This window comes from Zosterops lateralis, assembly GCF_965231275.1.
Source record: "Zosterops lateralis genome assembly, chromosome: 1".
In the NCBI taxonomy this organism is placed as follows: Eukaryota; Metazoa; Chordata; class Aves; order Passeriformes; family Zosteropidae; genus Zosterops; species Zosterops lateralis.
The window spans coordinates 66528816-66548498 of record NC_139762.1 but is presented as its reverse complement, the minus strand read 5'-3'; the positions used below and the strand labels follow the sequence as shown (position 1 = coordinate 66548498).

The 19683-nt window shown below is 38.1% G+C and overlaps 1 protein-coding gene across 1 annotated transcript; it reads right to left on the bottom strand.

Moving 5' to 3' along the window:
* Positions 1-2269: 2269 nt before the first annotated feature.
* On the bottom strand, positions 2270-19305 carry EEF1E1 (eukaryotic translation elongation factor 1 epsilon 1; the record flags this gene model as incomplete). Its single annotated transcript, XM_083876968.1, is given in 5 exon segments — positions 2270-2704; positions 9633-9728; positions 16884-17084; positions 19149-19275; positions 19277-19305. Coding segments are annotated over 5 exon segments (594 nt in total). The 3' UTR covers positions 2270-2563.
* Between the last annotated feature and the right edge of the window lie 378 nt (positions 19306-19683).

Here is a 19683-nt window from a genome sequence, read left to right as displayed (position 1 = left end):
GCCCTTTAGACAGACCATCAATGTTAATTTGAGAGCTCATCTTCTAAATTATGAAGCACAGTGGAAAAAAATGTACTTCATACAGTCTCAGACCGACTCAGATAGAATTGTGTGATTTTTCCGAAGTTTTCTTAAATTTACTTGTCCTTGATCAAAAGGCATTAGATAGAAAGGGGGAGAGGCGAGAAAAATCAATACCATCTGGTTTTCCCAGTCATTTCTCTAAAGGCAAAGCCTCAATTCATCCTTTTTTTGCTTTTAACCCTCTATCCCCTAAATTTTCTCCAAGAAGGAGAAAGAAAATTGAATTATGCTCAAGCTACTATACAATAATGACCAAATGCCTTTTAGATAGTAGAGAGTTAAATATTACTAATCCACTTCTAAACATTTCATCTTTCTAGTAGGTGAACTTTTTTTTTTTTAACATTTCAGCTGCAAGTAACACTTTTGTTGTACACCAGAGAAAATAAAACTGGCACAAGAGGCTAGGGGATACTGCAGCAGTAGCATGTAGTCAACTTGAGAAATCCCAGTACTTGCAAACAGCAGCTATTTGGGATTAAAAAAAAAAATATGACACTTTGTAGCATCATCTCCACAACAACCTGTCTGAAAAGATGACAGTACTGTTCCCAGCAAGATTCAGCTCTGGTTCAATTTCAGCCTTCTCAGCTGTAATGTAAGCTCTTTTCAAGGATGAAGGCTTGCACACTTGCTTTAAAGAATTTAAATCATTCTCAGTTACAAAAAGAGAGATAAAAACAATAAATGCATAAGATGAACATGAAATTTGCCTAAACCCTGACCAGAATTACTAATAATTCACACCCATGCTCCCCTTCTGAAACAGTAAATGGTTCATTATAGCAGAATTTAGTAGAAGTACAGGTATTTTTCTAAGTCTTACCATCACTTGCTCCCACATGTGAGGGGAAAAGCAAACTCACCTGAATACATACTATTAGGTAACAAATGTTTGAATAAATTGGATATTAAGAGTACAAGTACTGACAGTAAACACCTAACGCTCTCAGCCAGTTGAGTATGAAAAGCTTTGAGAATGAAGTTTCTAATGTACACTTGTACTAAAGCCCACTCCACAACTCTTGAACAGATCTCAAGATTTCAGAGAAATCTTTTTAAGTACACAAGGTGAGCTTCTAAGTGGCAAAGAACAAGAGCAGTTAGAAGTGGAGAATTAAGCCCCCAGGAAATTTTGAGGAATTTCTGAAATTTTTGCCCTAAAAGTAACTTGGTGTGCCTGTAAACCTTCAGTAAAAGAATTAAAAATAAAATTATGTATATCTACAGAAAGCACCTATTAGAGCCTGGAACTGTTCAGGTTATGCTTATGGTTATTCTTGCAAGTTTCTTCTATCTATTTATGTGTCAGGATATATTTTAATTACCTCATCTCATTACTTATTTTTTAAGGACTTTTAACATTCCAAATGTTCAAACATCTATCCAAGATAGCTTTTTTATATTTACCGGGTGAGAGGCTTCTAAGCAGCACACAAAATAAAAGAATGTAAAGCAAAGTTGTCCACTAAGCACTGCTAAAGAAACTAATATAGAAGTTCATTTATCAATTAAAATATCAAAGCATTTTTGTATTACTTTCATGTCTTAAAAGAAATGTTATCTGAATTGTGCAGAAGTTCAAGTCAGTGCTTTTATACTTGTTATAAATAAGAACCAGAGAACCACATTCTACAGTAAGATGACCCATCCAAATGCATGACTCAGCAACAGTGTAGTTGGTTTTAAAGCCCACTTTAAACATTGCTAATGAACTTAAGAGAGCAGCAAATTATCTCAAGTTGAGGGTTTTGGTTGGCTTTGTTGGGGAGTGGGAAAAGAACCTTTGCGCTTGTGTAAAAAATGAAGCAAAGTACACTCAAAATCTTTAAGAACACTAACTTCGCTACCCAGTTTGAAAGGAAATGCTTCTAGATTCAAAACAGTACATCACAAAGTAAAGCAGGAAGTGAACTAACCTTTTAAAATCTTTTTTACTGAAGAAAAACTAGAAAGTTTCACAGCCAAATTAAGACTACAGTTTTAAAATAATTTATTCGGTCACATAAATACTTTGTAACATTTGCATGTTCCCTTTTTCACATCCTTGGCACACAATATAGCTCTTAACTTGTACAAAACTAGTGTAAACATCCATGGAAAACAAAATGAAAGCTGGTTGACATACATAAAAATTCAATAAATAGCAAAAGGAGTGAATGAATAATTGATGGTAAAGATCATGTAATTTCACTTGAATGTTTAATTAAAAGAACTTTGAATTTTTTAAAAAATAGTGAATTAAAACTCCATTTCCATCTTTGTACCATTTTTGCATTTAATCAGATACACAATAACAATTCTTTACTCCAAAGTCTTGCATGAACAACAGCAATTCAATGCAGTTGCATTATTTGAGGCATTGACCGTTTCGGTTCACATACAGAAGGTTACAAAACAGTATTTGCAGGTTAGTGGCTTTGGACAGTACAACTTCTAAACTCCCACATCTCATTCCAACATGACATTAAGATTTGCCTTAATGAGCATTAGTGTATAATCTGTTCTTGATGAAGACGACGTCGGAGAGATGCTGTCGGACACCGGGGTAATGCTGAATGTGGTTGAACCAACGAGACACATTAAGATATTTCTCCTTTTCTTGAACTGTGAGGTCCACCTGCATGGGGAATAAATACAAGGCACCAGTAACACCAGGCACTGAATCATTAGTCATAAGATGTGGTAAGCCAAAATGAAAGTGGATTGTTTTATAAATGATTTTAACTCAAGTAACTTGTTACAGTCCAGCAGTATTCTATCATAGTTTCATAGTAAAACTCAAACCCATAATATGTATGGAAATTTAATCTACTCAAAGGAATAGACCTGGAGGTGGAATATACAGCTGCATGATAGAGGGGGGGGAAGCTTGCACGAATTTAATGCAACTCTCTGTTCATGGGGTCAACATAGAGCACTGGGCAACGCAGGAAGAGTTCCACAACCCTTTCATGTTCATTTAGCAGTCTTGTCTCACAGGCAAAGTGGCTACTTCATATTTCAAGGTGTATTTTAAGTACAGGAGTAAGCTTTTTCCAGGCAATTTCTGACTGGATAGGAAACTTAGAAATTGTTTTGTATGACTATTGCTCAAAATAAAATAGTTACTAAGAATTAACATAACTTAAATGTTCAGATCTGCTAGCACACATTATAAAGATAGCAATGGCATGATTCAAATTACAACAGTAAAACAAACTGGAAACCTGCCCATACTTCATAAAAATATTTAAAGTACTATCACACAGAACAGCTTCAAGATCAATCAGGAAGAAGTCTCTATTGCAACAGCTTCTTGTCACAGGCTATGTGGCTAAGATTAATGCACAGCTTCAAGTCTATCTTTAATCAGAAGACTGGCTTAGGTAAAGTTATCTACAGTTACAGATCCAAATTCTACCTTTAAAAGTTTTTCAAATTTAGGTCAGCAGCATCCTCAAAGCTTTACTACAAAGTCTGTTATTACTTTGGAGTCTTTCAAGCCAGCTGTGAGAACTGCTCCCATCTTGTATCACCTGTATTGCTATTCTTGATTAGCAATTTTATGTCTTCTTATTTCTCTGTAATCAAGTTGGCTTATCAGTTTAGACCATAATCTCTTTTCTCACATTAACATACCACAACTGAATTACAAATGGGGTAGTCTTCAGAACAAACTATAAAACCTGCATCAGGAACAAAATGTGATCCTCACATCAACTACCCTATGCTATCTCACCAATACTGAAACCAATCAGTGCAGGATTCACCTCACTTCATTTTCAGTTGGCCAATTAACCATCAAGCTTAACTTAAAATCTTGGCAGCGTCGCCATCAATGAAAAAAGGCACATCTGTAGAGGACAGTTTTAACAGATAAATGATCTAGACATGCCTAATATTTTTCATATTTAGATTTCTAAAGCTAATCAAGGTTAATCTCCTCAAAAGGAGATGGCATATTCCTTACGCTTTGTTCTACAAACACAAGATTTTATGGATGCTGCAGGTTTACTAAAAATTTGGTCTTGGGCACAAGACAGCTGGAAACAAATCTGTTTCAACAAACTTTGGATCACAGAGGTAAACATACTCATTTACAGATATTCAGGTGTATGAATAAAAAAGCTGCTCTTAAAATCTGCGTCTTGTCTTATATTTCACCCTTTTGATTTCAGGAGTTGCCTATGAGATCTGCTGCTTCTCTTTGCTGTTCTCTCACATGACCCAGCACTTGGCTTAAAACTGTGAATCTTTAAACATGTAGGAGCAAAAAGACTGTAAGGATGTATACTAGAAGATGAACCAGTGGAAAAATACCGAGGGAGAAGAATTTCAAGGAGTTGCAGAAGGGAATTCTACACCAACGGAACAAAGCATTAAAGCACTATTAATGGGAAGTCAAGAGCACAGTAACTGGCAGCAGTCGAAAAGCAGGGATCTTGCAGCTGCTCCTGAATCCAAGTAGCTGCTCTTCCTAGGGAACGTTCCTGCCTGAATACAAGCACAACACTACAGATGTATTTCCTTCTGCAATTTTGTACTGTTATGAACCCCAGTTCAAGCAGCATCAGAAAATCTGCTTTTCTTGCTGCTGGCACGGAAATGTAAACACTGTTCCTACATTTGTATTGTCTGATAGAAATGCACAGAAAAACCATAAAAACCACCCACATATTTTTGCTGATCTAGAAATATGAGAGTTATTGGTAATTAACCAAGTGAATAGCACTAAACAGAACAGCACTAACAGAGTGGGGGGAAAAATCTAGAATTTTTAGAGGCATTACAGATGAAAAGTGGAAGCTATGGTAATGTAACACTGTTTCACAAACTGCCTGAGTTTCTACAAGCGTAGTATATTCACCAAAAAAAAAAAAAAAAAAAAAAAAAAGGCAAAAGCAGTACCATTTAGGGAAAAATGTTTTTGATCACCTGCAGTGTGTTATAATTAATGGTGGCTGGATACTGATGCTTGTTATGAAGCTGGGGGACCATTTACAAAGTAACACTGTGCATGAAAAGAAAAATGCATGTGCTCCAAGGCAATCTAAAACTATTGGAAGTGAAGAAAGGTATTTAAGTATGAGCAAATACTAAAATACTGAAATTTTAAGTTCCTTGAGTTTACAATAACCTTTTTCAAAGTCTTTAGTGAATAAGCACCTGGTTATGGAAAGGCTGAGCTAAATTTTAGATTTTGCAGCAGATACAGTATTTCCTTCCCATAATTTTTTACTGATAATTCTCCATTTTCACGTTTCTCCAATGTAAAACAAAAATAAAAGTCTGGAAAACTAGTCCTCTTTCATTCTGTTAGCACAGTGAAAAAACATCTGAAGGGCAAAACAGACAGCTATGCTAATAATAAGACCCCTTTTTGTACTCTAGGCACAACAAGCAAGATATTTTCACTTATTTACATAATGTACTCTATCAGTGAAATATATTAAAAAGCACTTTGTGGCATGCTCTACTTTTTACTTGGAACATAACTCTTAGGTTAATTGTTTAGAGATCACTTCCATGGCATTTTTTTTACAACATTTTGTTAGATGGGTATTTTCTGTTCTTCCTCATTAAATTAGATAATTCCCCCAAGTTAAGAAAGACTGCTGTTCTGCTGTTAAAATAATTATTTGCTATTAAAGCAATTATTTTAATAGCAAAGAAGCAGACACTTAATTTGACAGGCTTTTTTTTTCCATGTAATAAAAAAAAAAGTCTTTTCCTTCCATCACAAAGCTCACCGAGGGAAACTAAGGTGGTTATCATACAATGCAACTCTAAGAGCTTCTTAAAGGGCTAAAAATACACAAGCATTAATTATATTTTCTTTCTGTAGCATTGGGGATGCAGGCATAAAGTCCCATTCCCACACCCTGCAGGTCACAGAAAATCTAAAAATACCTGCCTATATATGAACCTCTTCAGCATCAAGAAAAGGATAGATAGATACTATCTGACTTTTTAAACATAGCCTTTAGGTATGGGAGAAAGAGGAAAAACCCAACAGCTGGATGGTGTATTTCATGACATACATGTACTTTCACATAGTTCTGTCTAATTTTCTGCTCTTAACGGAATAAGCTTAAAATTACAACTTTTTTTTTTTTAAGTTAAAGCTGCTTCTTTTGCAATTCAGTTTAAAAACCATTTTTAGCACCATTGCTTAGAAGAAAAGCCTGTTACCTCAGTACTAAAATAAGCAACATATCAGTGAATATTAACAAAAAAAGTCATGGCAATCTGTTTATTATAGGAAGCGTTCCTTGTGGAAAAAACAACTCCAAAATAAACTACTATTGCAGTCTCATTATAGTCTTGTATTAATGATCTGACAAGGACAACTGCTTAGTTTGTTTTGTACTTGATCATATTCAGTTTGACACCAATATTTTGACTGAGGCATCCTCCATTTGCAGATATAAACTTCACCCACAAGTAATTTTCCAGACCTTATTAAAGAAATTTTCAAGTCAGAGATGTAGATTTGAGACCACTTCCTTGGTTCTGACAACATTTTTGAAGTATAAAAGCAGATCAATCATCATATTGATTATTTCTCTTGAAATAAAGCTGGACTTGTGCCAGTCAAAAATATTTAAGAATGAGACATCTGGAAACTTTTGAAAAAATATAATTTAAAAAATCCCCTGGATTAGAAAACAAGTTCATTACCACAGGGGGAATTTAATGCTTACTGATTGCCTAAGCTAACTTCAAGCAATGCTTCTAAATTTATGTTTTTCTCTGCAATCTTTAACCTAGTAGAACTTTATCGTTCATATTTATCCACATATGTACTTCTGAAATTGAAATGTCTGTAAGACAACAATATTCATGTTACATACACAGACACATCAATTATGTATGACAATGTAGATCACATCGATTGAAAAGGCAGTATCAAAGATTACACTTCTTAGGTATTTGTGACCTATATTATGATGTAGAACAGTGTGTACTATTTAGTTCCTGCCTTATTATTATGAGTGTGTATTTCTAATTAAAAGACCCAAACCAGATTCTGTCTGCAAAAACCCTGAAACTCTACCAGTGAATCTGATTCTCACTGATTGAAACAAGAATTCTTTTCCCACAATATGAATTTTAAACACACCACACTCTTGTGTTTATTACGATAACTAAAAGGTACAGGGAGAACAAAAGGCGGGCACACAACTGAAGAATTAAGAATTGCTGCTGTTCATTAAACAAACTCTCAGTTCAAATGGATGAGGCTGGACAGTGAAGAACAGACTCCAGAACCCCTCCTGGATAATGGGAAGGGCAAAATGAAGATGGGAGGGGGGAATAAATACAAAGATCATCAGAGAAACCAAGATACCACTGGTGAAAAACTGAGCTATAGGAGTGTTTGGTAAAACTTTTCCAACAAAATGTGCATCAAGAGGTTTTAAAGTTTTACTGCTTGGCTTATTCAGGATGATCATGGTATGTCAATAATATTTACAGTACCCCATTACTAATGTCTGTGTTAACATGTAGTTTTCAGTCTACCAAAAGCAGAGATTAATCTTTAAGGTACTACCAGTAATGTTTTCAGATCATTTTTCTAGACAACCTGATGGACACCAAAATCTGTGGGTTTGCCCTACGTCTCTCATTTCTACCTCCTCTCTTAAAGCATCATAGGAAACATGCATTGATATTTTGCACCAGGCTTAGCTGAAGCAGTGGTGGATATGACAAACTACTTCTCTGAACCACATCACATGAGGAGATACAGCAGCTTTCCCTGCCTCCCCCATAAAGCTTAAGTCAGAGCAGCAGCTCTGGACATACTCTTTTCAGATTAAAATAAAAATAATTAACAACATTTAAAAAATTAAAATCACAAGATTACACAGTTCAGGATCTGGCCTCTATATGTTTATCAATTCTGAAAGCTTCAAAATACATGTAGTTAACTACAGCTAGTTAGTAGCTGCTAGATTTTCATATTTATTTAGAACAGTCACCCTGTTGCTTGCCCTTTATACCCTTCCGATTCAGAAAATTACCTTCGATGAAATCAAACATTTCAGAAACAGATGCTGTACTATAAACTTGTCCCAAGTAGTGTCTGGATGGTTGCAGGCACCCAGGAGCACCAAGTCATTTGTTTTTACCATCTGTTCCATTTCCCAAAGCAATAACTTGTATCTTTTCATCTTGATTAGGTGGTCTACTCTAGAGCAAACTCTAAATTTAAAATATGCTTGGATTTTCCCCTGCCAAGTTATTTTAAAAAAAGTCTCATTTGAACTGGTACTCTCTTATAGAATATACAATCATATTTTTAGAAAATACTTGAAGCCTTTTTTATGTTGTATCATATGTGAAAGGTAACACATTCTGACACTGTAATCAACACATCTATCCTACTGCTCAAGATATTTTACAAGGTAAATATGATTTAACAGAATTAATTCTATGTGACTTTAGCACGTTTTCAAAAACCTTCTGAAATGAAGCTTCCCTTCTCCTCTGTTTGACACTCATTTGAACTTTTTACTCCTGGACAGTCATGATATAGATACATAAGTTCTGTTTCATTTCTGGTAGAATTTCACTACTTGATTGCCCCTCCCCTCTGCTTCCATTTTGAAATGTAGTATTCTTCTACACTTCTCCCAGAGCTCACCTTTTAATTGTATAAAAGTAACCATTCACCCAGTTGATTGAATTCAATTCTCAGACACACTTGCATTTGTCAGAGGCATCTTCTTCTAATTATCCTCACTCCCCTCCCTCAATTTTCTAATGCAAAACTGGCTGATTTCATCTTTTCCCAAGAATTTAGTAGACCTTTTTATGTGAGTCCTTTGGTTTCTTCCCACTCCAGAGAATGACAGTGGCTCATTTACAGACACATTCCAGCCACCAAAATGCAAATAGCTCCTACTGCTTTAACACTTGGGGTTCAGAATTGAAGGTGCACCGATTTTTAAGCACTTCATAGTAGCCTGAGCAGACTACAAATAATCTCAACATCTTCCCCACTCAGAATAAATTAATTTTTGGGTTTTTTTTTTTTTTTTTTTTTTTGTCCTAAGCACCAGCTCCCCATGTTATTTTCATACAATGTACCTTATCAAGTCTTATCACTTAAGTCTGGAAACACAAACGACAATTTGTTATGGCTCAAACTTTTTTATATGCATTAAGGAGCTTACATGCATTTGTATTTCTCTAATACTAATGAATTTAGTACTTTCATTTCTGACACATCCTTTCAGCTTCATTTATCTATTTCCCCATGAACTTCTGTGACTGTAGTTCTGTAGATCAGTCATGTTTCAGGCTGGAACAGGCAAGAGTCCTCAATCCTAGAAACGCAGGGATAGGTATCTACACTTTGCAGAGGAAACTAAAGCATTCTGACACTACATGTCTTTTGACAGATCCATAGCTAAATATTAAAAAATAAAATGAAAAATTTAAAAACAAGTTTTATCTTCCTCTGTTCTGTAGGTCAACTTCTATAACAATAAAATGCCCTTTAAATAAATCACAATTATTATAGTTCTACATATAAAAATGATGCAAGTAATGCTTACCATGATATGATGCAATCCATAGTACATCAGAATGTCTGCTAAGGTAAAAATGTTTCCTGCAAGGTAGACTTTATCCTCAAGGTGCATGTTAAGATCCTAAAAAGGAAGAAGTCATTATATTGACTTTGTGAAACAATATATTAAGGCAGTTGTTAAAAATAACAGAAATTCTCTGGAGACCATGCATATAAAATAAACACGAGCTTTAAATTATCCCAACTGAGCAAACAAAACAAATAATAAAAAAATTCTGGAAAGCAAGTGACAAGATAATAAAATAAAATATCATTCTTTGACAGTGAAAGTAGGTAAAATTTAAATACTGGTCTCTAAACAAAGTGCTTTATATATAGTGAAATTTTCATAAATGCAAATGCAATTTATTATAAGTTGACTCCACAGAAATACTTTCATGTCTGTCTTTTCTTGGTTTCAAATTACTGAAATTCAAAAATTAGAAAGTTGTGTATTTATTATAAGTGCAAATTCAAATGTTTAACATTTGATTAATAAAAAATGCAGTCCTGTGATAAAAGGACAGCATACTGTTCTTCCAGCAGCAGCTATGTCTGTCCTGCAGGTCTCTGTGCAGCTGCTCAGCAAGGTTCTGGAACTCCAAATGTCTGAGAACCAGGGAAGCACACAGCGATGGTAGGGTGGGAGAAAAGGTGTTTCAAGCTTGATGCTGGTAACTTGATACCCATCAGCTGCTATCACTTGACATCTGCTTTTATTAATGTTGAAATTACTGCTAGCAATTCTTTGTGACTGATATTGTCAATTCAGCTGCTAAGTCTCTAAAAAGAAAGAATTTCAGCATTTTAAGATCATCTCTCAACCGTTCCAGATCAGAGGCTATGAGGGTGAGTAGTAGAAGGCTTCCATTCAGGTTCAGTAAATAATTATTTCAAATGCATTTTAACAGAAACTCCTTTTCAGGGCTTTTTGTATGCAACCATTCCCTGCCAGAAAACAAGAGGCTGACAGGCTCTGTGTTGCTCAAGTTTATCAGTTCTGAGGACACAGGCATCACACACCAGCTCGACCTCTTTACCTCTCCTTCCTTTTCTCCAAATCTTACCTACTTGTCATCCAATTTATTCACCTTTCTGCCCCCTACTTTTCTCTAAAGGAATGTAACAATAAAATTACCTACTTTAACCTGGACCCCAGCATAAGCCAGGTTTAGTTTTACAGTATTATTTTCAGTCATCTACAAAAAACAGTTTCCCTGCTTTTCCTCAGATTTGGAAACTCCTTTATATGAAGAAAAAAAAAGCACACATCTACTTAAGCCACTCCCTCCCTCTGCGCTAGAAACAGAGGTAAGCAGCTTAAACGTAACTAACATTTTCAAAAATTTTAATTTTTCAGTCTCAATTACAGCACATTCCATTTTCACACAACATTTTATTGAAAAAACAACTCTTGGGCAAGGAGAGGGGGGTTAATACAATTAAAACAATGAACAATTAAAAATTATATTTGTCCTTAAGCATGATGCACTTTTTGTGGTTACATAATTCTACTAGTATAGGAATTTCCTATATTGCATATATTGAAAATACTGAAAATAAACCAAGACCAAAACACAAAACTAGAATGTTGAGACTTTCAGACATTTAACCTTGCATTTGCTTTTGACAAGTTTGACTCCACTAAGCCACCTCACTATTCTTTGATAACCTCTTCATGACAGGACTCCTGTACTTCTGTAATATTTGGACATCCTCATGTCTGCTTTGATTTCTTTTATTAGAGCAAATCAGGGAAACATATTAACCCCTGCATAGTTAAAATTCTGTAAGGTCAACTGCCTCTGGCTATGTAGCTTCTTTTCTTTAGACTGGTTTACTGCTTTGTTCACGTTAGTTAGTGCTCAAATTACCTCAAACACGTAACTACAGTTCTGTGGAATTTCCTACATACAACACAAAGGCAAATTCAATGTAAAGAAGAAAAAAACTTGCAGGAAGAAAAAATCCCAAACTTAAAGATCTGCTTACTAGAAAAAAAAAAAAAAGAACCACAAACTTGTCTGTTTTGAAACAAATCCTCTGACCAGCATTCTTCACTTCAATTAAACAGGAATTCCACATGCATTATAATGAAAACTAACACCACTGAAATTCTATCTTCTTCCCCTCCTCCCTTGTTCTTCTTAACTTAGGATATGGAATCAGAATTTTGTAAAGTAAAAAGCTCATTATTATCTCTAAAGGTACCATCACCACAGTCATATCCCTGCCGAAAATTTTGGATTCCTGCATCAAAGATATTACAGCATGCTAATTCTGGGTTTTAGATTGCATGTGTACACTCAAAAGAGTCGCCAATAAAAAAAATACCAGAATTTGTAATGGTTTACCTTGCCTTTAAATGTGAACAATTATTTATTCTGATTCATCAAATTTTATGAAGTCAGTTAACTGAGGAAATTAAATTTGACAAAAATGGTTTAATATTGCTAATAAATTAGCATTAGTTTACAATCCTAGTTTTGAATATGTACTTTCCTCCCCCAAAATACAGACAGATATTCTGATTTCATTCTGCAAGTCACGCTAATTCAGAAACACTGCATTTTTTTCATGTGCATTAGGCACATTTAGTTAATCTTGCCTCATGGGTTAAGCTCCCCTTGGATGATTGTACTACTGGCTAACAGCCAAATGTGCTAAAATTCCTGAAAGTCAAGTTTGATTAAGTGACCACAGTATTAAAGTGAAATAGTGTTTCTGTCCTGGAGAGATTAATGAAAATATCAACACAAAACTGTATAGAATTTCTATCACATCCAGGAAATTCAGGTCTGCTGGCTGTCATCTGAATCATTTGGCTTTCATGCACTGAATGCCACCACTTAAATGAATTCCATATATACAAACCCAGGATTAAAAGACTGAGATAGTCCTGGAAGTTGCTTGTAACTATATAAACTTACAGTTGCATTCCTCCAGGAAACTCTTTCTCAAATTTTAGACAGGTACTTAAGGCACAGCTACATTACAATACATTAACATACACTGAACAACTGCAGCAATTCAAACACCATTTTTGAGTATGAGGAGGAGAACAGCAACAGAAAGAATTGTTGCATTATTTATGGACTAAGCGATGGATTTCCATTTGCTTGTTCTATGGGAAAAAGAAATCCAATTTACAGCCTCTATCTAGCAACAGCTGAACACATCCCATTCACAGCACACTCCTGAGCACCCCCCAGCACTGCTTACTGTCTGTTAAATATGCAATCCAATGGCCCCAAATCCATTTAATCTGCTCAGGCTGCTGAATCCCTGCCAGTTGTGACATTGGCTTGGATAAGGAACAGTTGCTTCTCATGACAATGCAAGACCTTCCAGTAGACCTGATCACAGCCTGATTTTGTTCTGGATGTTTTGCCCACAACACCCTGCTGGTGTCTGTGCTCCCTTACACACAGAATCATGTCCTGTCTTTTCAGTCAGCAAGATTCCCGAGGTCATTTATGCCCTAAATGCTTTTATATCTCTCACACCATGCAAAGACAAAAAGCTGAGCATTCCCAAATGCTTCAGAAAAGGCCCTGACAATGCAGAACTCAAGAAAGGGTTTCGCCAGCCCCATCCAAGAAAAGCAGAACTACATTTTTGGTACACGGACATATTTTTAATCCTCATGCAAGACTCTTCTCTCTAACTGGCAAACTATGAGCTAAACCTGGTCTAGAAGAATATTATATTACTGAGTTTTCTGTAAAAGACAGAAGAAAAACAATCAACAAATGTTTCTGCAATAAAAAAATCAATCTTTAAACCTGTAAGTGTGCAAAAATATCCTGGTGCCAACAGAAGAGGTAAAGACGTGAACACAAAATGGAAGTTTGAAAAGCATTTGCTGCACAGGCTTGCCAAAGCAGGAAAGCATCCCATTCTCAAAACACAGTGTAGAGAGCTGTGGATTAATGGCATGAACAGAGCATGGATTAACCTGCTTTTGTACCTGTGAAAACAGTATTTTTTCAAGCAAGCACATTAAATAGAAATTACAGTTTTCTTATTTGGATTTCATTATTACAGTCAGGCAGCACAGGAGATGGGGATAAAGCTAATTGAAATCACGGAATACTGATCTATATGACACATTGAAAGTAGTACACAAAGATTCTTAGTCATCATTATCCTTCAGACACCAGAGGTTTCTACACCTATGTGGATGCCTTTATGTGAATTTAACAAGCTACCAGTTATTTGTCAGAGATTTCTGAAGATGGAGTGTGAAGGGAGAAGAATCCTCAGGTTTAAAATAACTAAAATTGATAAAGCAGATATATTAAAATCTCTAGAACAGAATTCACTAACACCTAAGTAGACATTTGATGGCACAGAGGTTCTCAGTTCCTTTCCTGAGGAGCAGAAAATCACTAGTTATCCTGCATGACAATTCAGGAATTTTCAGATTTTTTTTCCTGTGCAGCTTAATTTACCACTAACTAAACATCAAAGAAACAAAAGGTTATCCTCTTTTCATCCTGTGGGAAAAAAAAGTTAATATAATGCATTGGATATTATGGGATCACTGCTATTGACTTTCATCATTCCTATGGATCTGCTGAGGAACAGATTTGGAGAATTGCTCCCATTTATTTTGTCAAGTACAGAAGCACAAATCAAAATTAGCCAAAACTCAACAAGCCCTTTATTGGCCCATTCTGAACATTGTGGCATTTCCTCTGGATGAATATAAAAACCCCTGGCTGAGATGGTCTGTTTCACCATTATTTTCCTGCCAAGTAACAGCTTTAGGCAACACGTTAGTAAGAACAATTTAACAACCTATTTTCGTACAGCAAACAGAAAATCCTTCCCATTCAAATTAACAAATATGAAACCAGTTATTTACTGACATTTTGCAGAACCACATCAGTCAAGGGTTAAATAAAGGCATCCTAAAGTTTGTATCAGAAATGACTGAACTGTTTTTGGCACAGCTTATTATAAATTGTGTCTCTAGGCTGCAATCGTCCCAAGGCTGCCATTGTGTATTCCAGACATGCTGTAAAACTACAGCCTCAGACTTCCCTCCTTATTTTAGTTTTTCTTTTTTAACCTGTACTCCCTTTTGGCACAGTATACTTTAATGGTAGGCTGCCTCTTTTCTGATTAATCACGGTGGCAAGAGAACATATTACAAAAAAAAGCCCTTAATTGCTATACTAGGAAATTATTAGTGCTGAAACAATTCCACAGCAGCCTTGTGTTAAAATAAATTCTGGTTATTCAATACTTGCTAAAAAAAAATCCACAGAAAAACTTTTAAATTAACTTAAAGGCAGAGATTCTCTCTCAAGTAACACTGACTGCTTCTCAGTAAGGAAATTTTGCTTTGCTTGGAAACTCTTGATTTATCTACATATTTGTGTTTCAGCATATTGTCTTTGCTACACAACCAGTGTCACTAAGGCCAAAGCTGAAAAGAGATCCCAGCTTCAGCAGGAAACTGCCATATCTCTGCATCTGGTTTTAATGCTCCAATGCAGCTCTGCAAACACTCACATGTATGTGCTGACACTGCAGGTATCGGCCCTAAAACCATCCTGAGCAGATGAACTTTGTTATAACAAGACAGAAAACTTGCTTTTGGTTTTTATATGATAGAAAGGAGAGAAAAGTAAATGGAAGTTAATTATTTGTCCTCATGTGGTCTTCTCAAGTTTGGGAGAACAAAAAGCATCACAAGTTTTGAGTTTGTTTAAAGAATGACTGAAACTCTGTGACACCTGTCATAAAAGTTGGGACCTCCAAGGGCCACCTCATCATACCACAGGTAAACCTGTCAAAGCCTGATTAGTCAGTGCTTCTTTCAATCAAGTTCTCAAAATCCTAAAGGGTAGAGAGTTTCCATGCTGTATCTGTAGAGTAACCATGACTGAAGGTTTGTATGGAATTTGCACAGAGAAAGTAAGAGCAGACATGTTACAAAAAGAGAAACAATGTAAACAAAGTCATGATTAACCAATGGACGATATTGCCCAGATACAATGAAACCAAGATAACTCAGATTATTTGGGATTCAAGTGAGAGAAATGGTTTGTCAGGATTTTCACCAAGTTGGTAGGTAAGGCAGGCATGATAGGCCTCAAGATCAAGAGGGCTGTCAGCTCAGAGAGTAACAAAGTTTTGTTTTGTATCATTTTAAGACGCATTTTCCTTGACTTCAAGTAACAGAGTGTTAATACTGCTTCAGTTTATCTTCGATTTCTGCACACCTTACCAGAGCCAGAAGTATTAGGATTCTGCTAGCTTCAAGCAGAGTCAACCTTGCAGCTCATAAATTTCTAAGCTCAGACTCACTGGCAGCACTGAGCAATGTAACTCTCCATCTAAAACATACTTTTAAAACGAGAAAAAATAAGCACTTTAAAAATAGATTGAATTTCCCTGCTCTTTTATACACACTTTGTAAACAGGGCTTAACAGCGTAAAGCAAATTTTCTCTTCAAGTTGTTCCCACAAGAGTGCAAAAATACTTATTATTAGTTGCAAGGAGTAAGGAAAACAGGGTAGGTTTTGCTATCTGCTCCTTGTCATCTGGCTGCTCAAACAACGAGGAAGACCCTTGAGATTCCCTTTCCTGCTTCCACCTGTTTACAAAGAAGTAAGCTTCAGCCTACAAGAAAAGTTTACTGACAGCAGACCAAGGACTCCACACAAAGTAGCTCAACGTGAGGGACAGTTTTGTAGAGGTTCCTTTAGGATTTCACTTTTCACACACAGTTCTGTCCAGTACCTCCTTTTAGCACCAATACCAATCACCACTGCATCAAATATGGCTTGAATCATCCCACAAATGCCACATCATTAACAACAGTTCTTAAAACAATCAGAGAAGTGTTACCCTGGGATACAACACCAACTTGCTTATAATCAAGGGTTTGAAGATAGTAAGAAACTGGCACCTCACACAGGCAGCTGAACAGTCTCTAAACTGTGTGGAACACCCTTCATAATTTAGAGCCATGAGAACTGCAAGAGCTCTGCTTCATATATTTTACAGTTTTAGCTGTTTTCCCATTTCAGGTTGCTGGGGTATTTTTGTCAATAAAAGTGAAAAGCAGCAAGAGGAATAAAAGCCATACTTAGTGATACTGTGAAGCCCTTGGCATTTGCTAAATTTTATTATTTGGATGCTGATACACACATTAGCACTGTAATCTTCAAGGTCGAGTCACTCCAAAATTCAGTGGCAAAGTGATGAAGTCCTCCTTACCTTCAGAACTGTTCTAGTATCTTCCTTACTGGAGCCCTCATTGACTCGGGTCACTCTGTATTCCAGCCACTGCTGCACCACAGCCTTTTCCTCGGCGCTGCTGCCCAGCAGCTGCTCCTTCCTCGCCCGCCTCACCAGGTGGGCAGCGATGGTCACCAGCCCCGTCAGCCCCGGGCCGTTGTTGGTCTGGAGAACAGGAACCTGCAAGGGCAAACAAAAGTGTCACACTAAACAAATAATTGAAGAAAGCAGTTTCTATATGAAAGGCTATTGCTTTTTTATGGTCCCTCAAAAGGACTTTTGCAGCAATGGATCGGAATTTTGAAGCACTGGCAGTAAAGGTGGTGCCATCAAAACCAAGTCTGTGCCCACATTTTGCTCTTTGGGATGTTTCATTTTCAATTTTCACAGAAGAACATGAACAAACCAAGACATCTTTAGCTCCAATTAAGCAAATTCTGCCAATACTAGGCAGAAATAGCACTGCTTGTTCTAACACTGGCAGAAATCTTATTAACTGACTTCTACCTCATGTCCAAATTCAGGACTCTGCCTTTAGACTGTGCAGTCAATACCATCCAACTTCTCTCTGAGCAAGCAGGCTGCAGTGACCACACCTCCTGAACAGCTCATTCCTACATCCTGCACCATTCCAAAAGGCCCTGAACAACAGCCAGGAGCTCACTGCTACCAGGAGGACAACACAACACACCTCCAGCTTTAGCCATGATGTCTGTGAGTGACAGCAGCCTGGGTTCAATTCTGGGGAAGGAAACTGAACCAGCACCTCAAGAAATGAAGTGAGTGAAGTGAAACTCACTGCAGCAGGCTGAGCCCATACAGGCATTTATGACATAAAACAAACGAAACTGATTTAAATGCAACACTCTTTTAAAGTATGTGACTACACAGAGTAGTCTCTTTATGTTCAGATTTATTTAATCTAAGGTGCAAGCTAAAAGTATAACATTATTTTTGCAGTTGTATCAAGAGTCTTTCACTACTATTAAGTTGGTTTTGTTTTTTTTTTTGGTTTTTTTTTTTTTTTTTTTTTTTTTTTTTTCCAGTGAACATGCAGCCAGAGAAACTACACACAGACCTAGTTATACTTGAATTTTTCAGCCTTATGCTTTATGGTAATAGCACTGAAATACCAGCTGGGCTGTAAAATAATTAAGGCAGCTTTTGCATCTGAAGAACTGAATAATATAGATATTCAGGACTCTAAGCAGAAAGAGTCAATTAAAAAACCTCAAAACATAAGGCAACTGCAGAGCTTCATTTCTCAACCAACCTTCTCCAGGAGAGAGGATCAAACAAAGGGCTCACAAATTTGTGACACTCCCAGCTCCACATCACATTTTTCATGCCTCTGGTGCCTCTTAAATCCTGGAACCTAATGTTTCCACACAAACTTTGAAATATTAAGACATCTAGAACAACAGAATCATCAAAGTTGGAAAGGACCTTTAAGACTATCCAGTCCAGCACCACCCAGCACTGCCACTGCAACCCCTGAACCACTAAATCATCACCTAGTGCCACATCCAGACAGCTCTTAAACACCTCCAGAAATGGATACTCCACCACCTGCCTGGGCAACCCATTCCAATGCCTGAGTACAAGAGGGAAAAATATTTTCTAATCTCTAATCTGACTCTCCCTTGTCTCAGCTCAGGCCCCTGGTTTTATTTCCTCTGCTCCACCCACCGCAGGCACAGCAGGTGGACCGGCTCCCACCCCACCACAACCTCAGGTCAGGCAGGAGATACTTTAAAAAGAAATATTTAAGAGCAACACGTTCTCAACACTCTTCCTATTAGTAAAACACCATCTTTCTCTTCCCATGTAATTTCATCAAGATAGCACAGACATAACTGGCACAAGGGAAAGGAAAGTGGTGAAAGAACAAGTGTAAGTCAGGACGAAATCCCTTCCATGACACACGGTGATCCTCCCCACAAGCAGAGGGAAGGAGTTTCCAGAACCCACAGGCAGCGAGGCCCCTCCAACATCCACAACATGTGTGGGCTGGTGAGGGAAGGGCTGAAGGGAGCACAGGTGAGACCCCGCTCAAGAAGTCGGCTGGTGCCTGGGGGGCTGCAGCCACCGTCATATCGGTGTCTGCGGGGAACTAATTGCCAGCGAGGCAGAAAGGAAAGCTCGGAGGGAAGCAGCCATTGGGGAAAGGAGACCAGAGCACGCCCGCCCTCCCACGCGCGCCGCCGCCGCCACCCGCTCCAGGCCCCTCCTCGCTCCCTTCACCTTCCGCTCCCCCTGGACGCCGTACTTGTTCCCGCCCGGCAGCCCCAGCAACCGCTCCAGCAGCTCCAGCTCCTCCGCGCCCCGCACCGCTGCCGCCATCTTGCGCGGCGGGACACGCGGGACAGGGAAGGAGGGCGGCAACAACCGCTCTCCCCATTGGTGGACAGCGCCACGGCGGCTCTGAAAGAAGCGCCACTGCCATTGGCCGAAAGGGCCGGCCAACCAATCAGCAGCCGAGGGAGACTTCGCCTGCAGTCGTTCGGGGCGGACGGAAGAGCAGCGGGGTCACGGAGGGCGCATGCGCAGTTGCCCCCGCACGTCCCCGGCTCCACGGTGGGCCGGGCTCGCGCGCGCCAAGCCACGCCTCCGGGGCGGGGCCTCGCGAGAGGGGGCGGGGCCGCCGCCGGGGGCGGGGAGGGGGAGCCGCCCCTGTCCCACCCCCGGCCCGGGGGGAGGTCTCGGCCGTGGGGGTTCGGGGGGTTGGTTTGGTCTGAAAAGAGCTTAAAGAGCGCAGCATCCGATCTGTGACCCAACA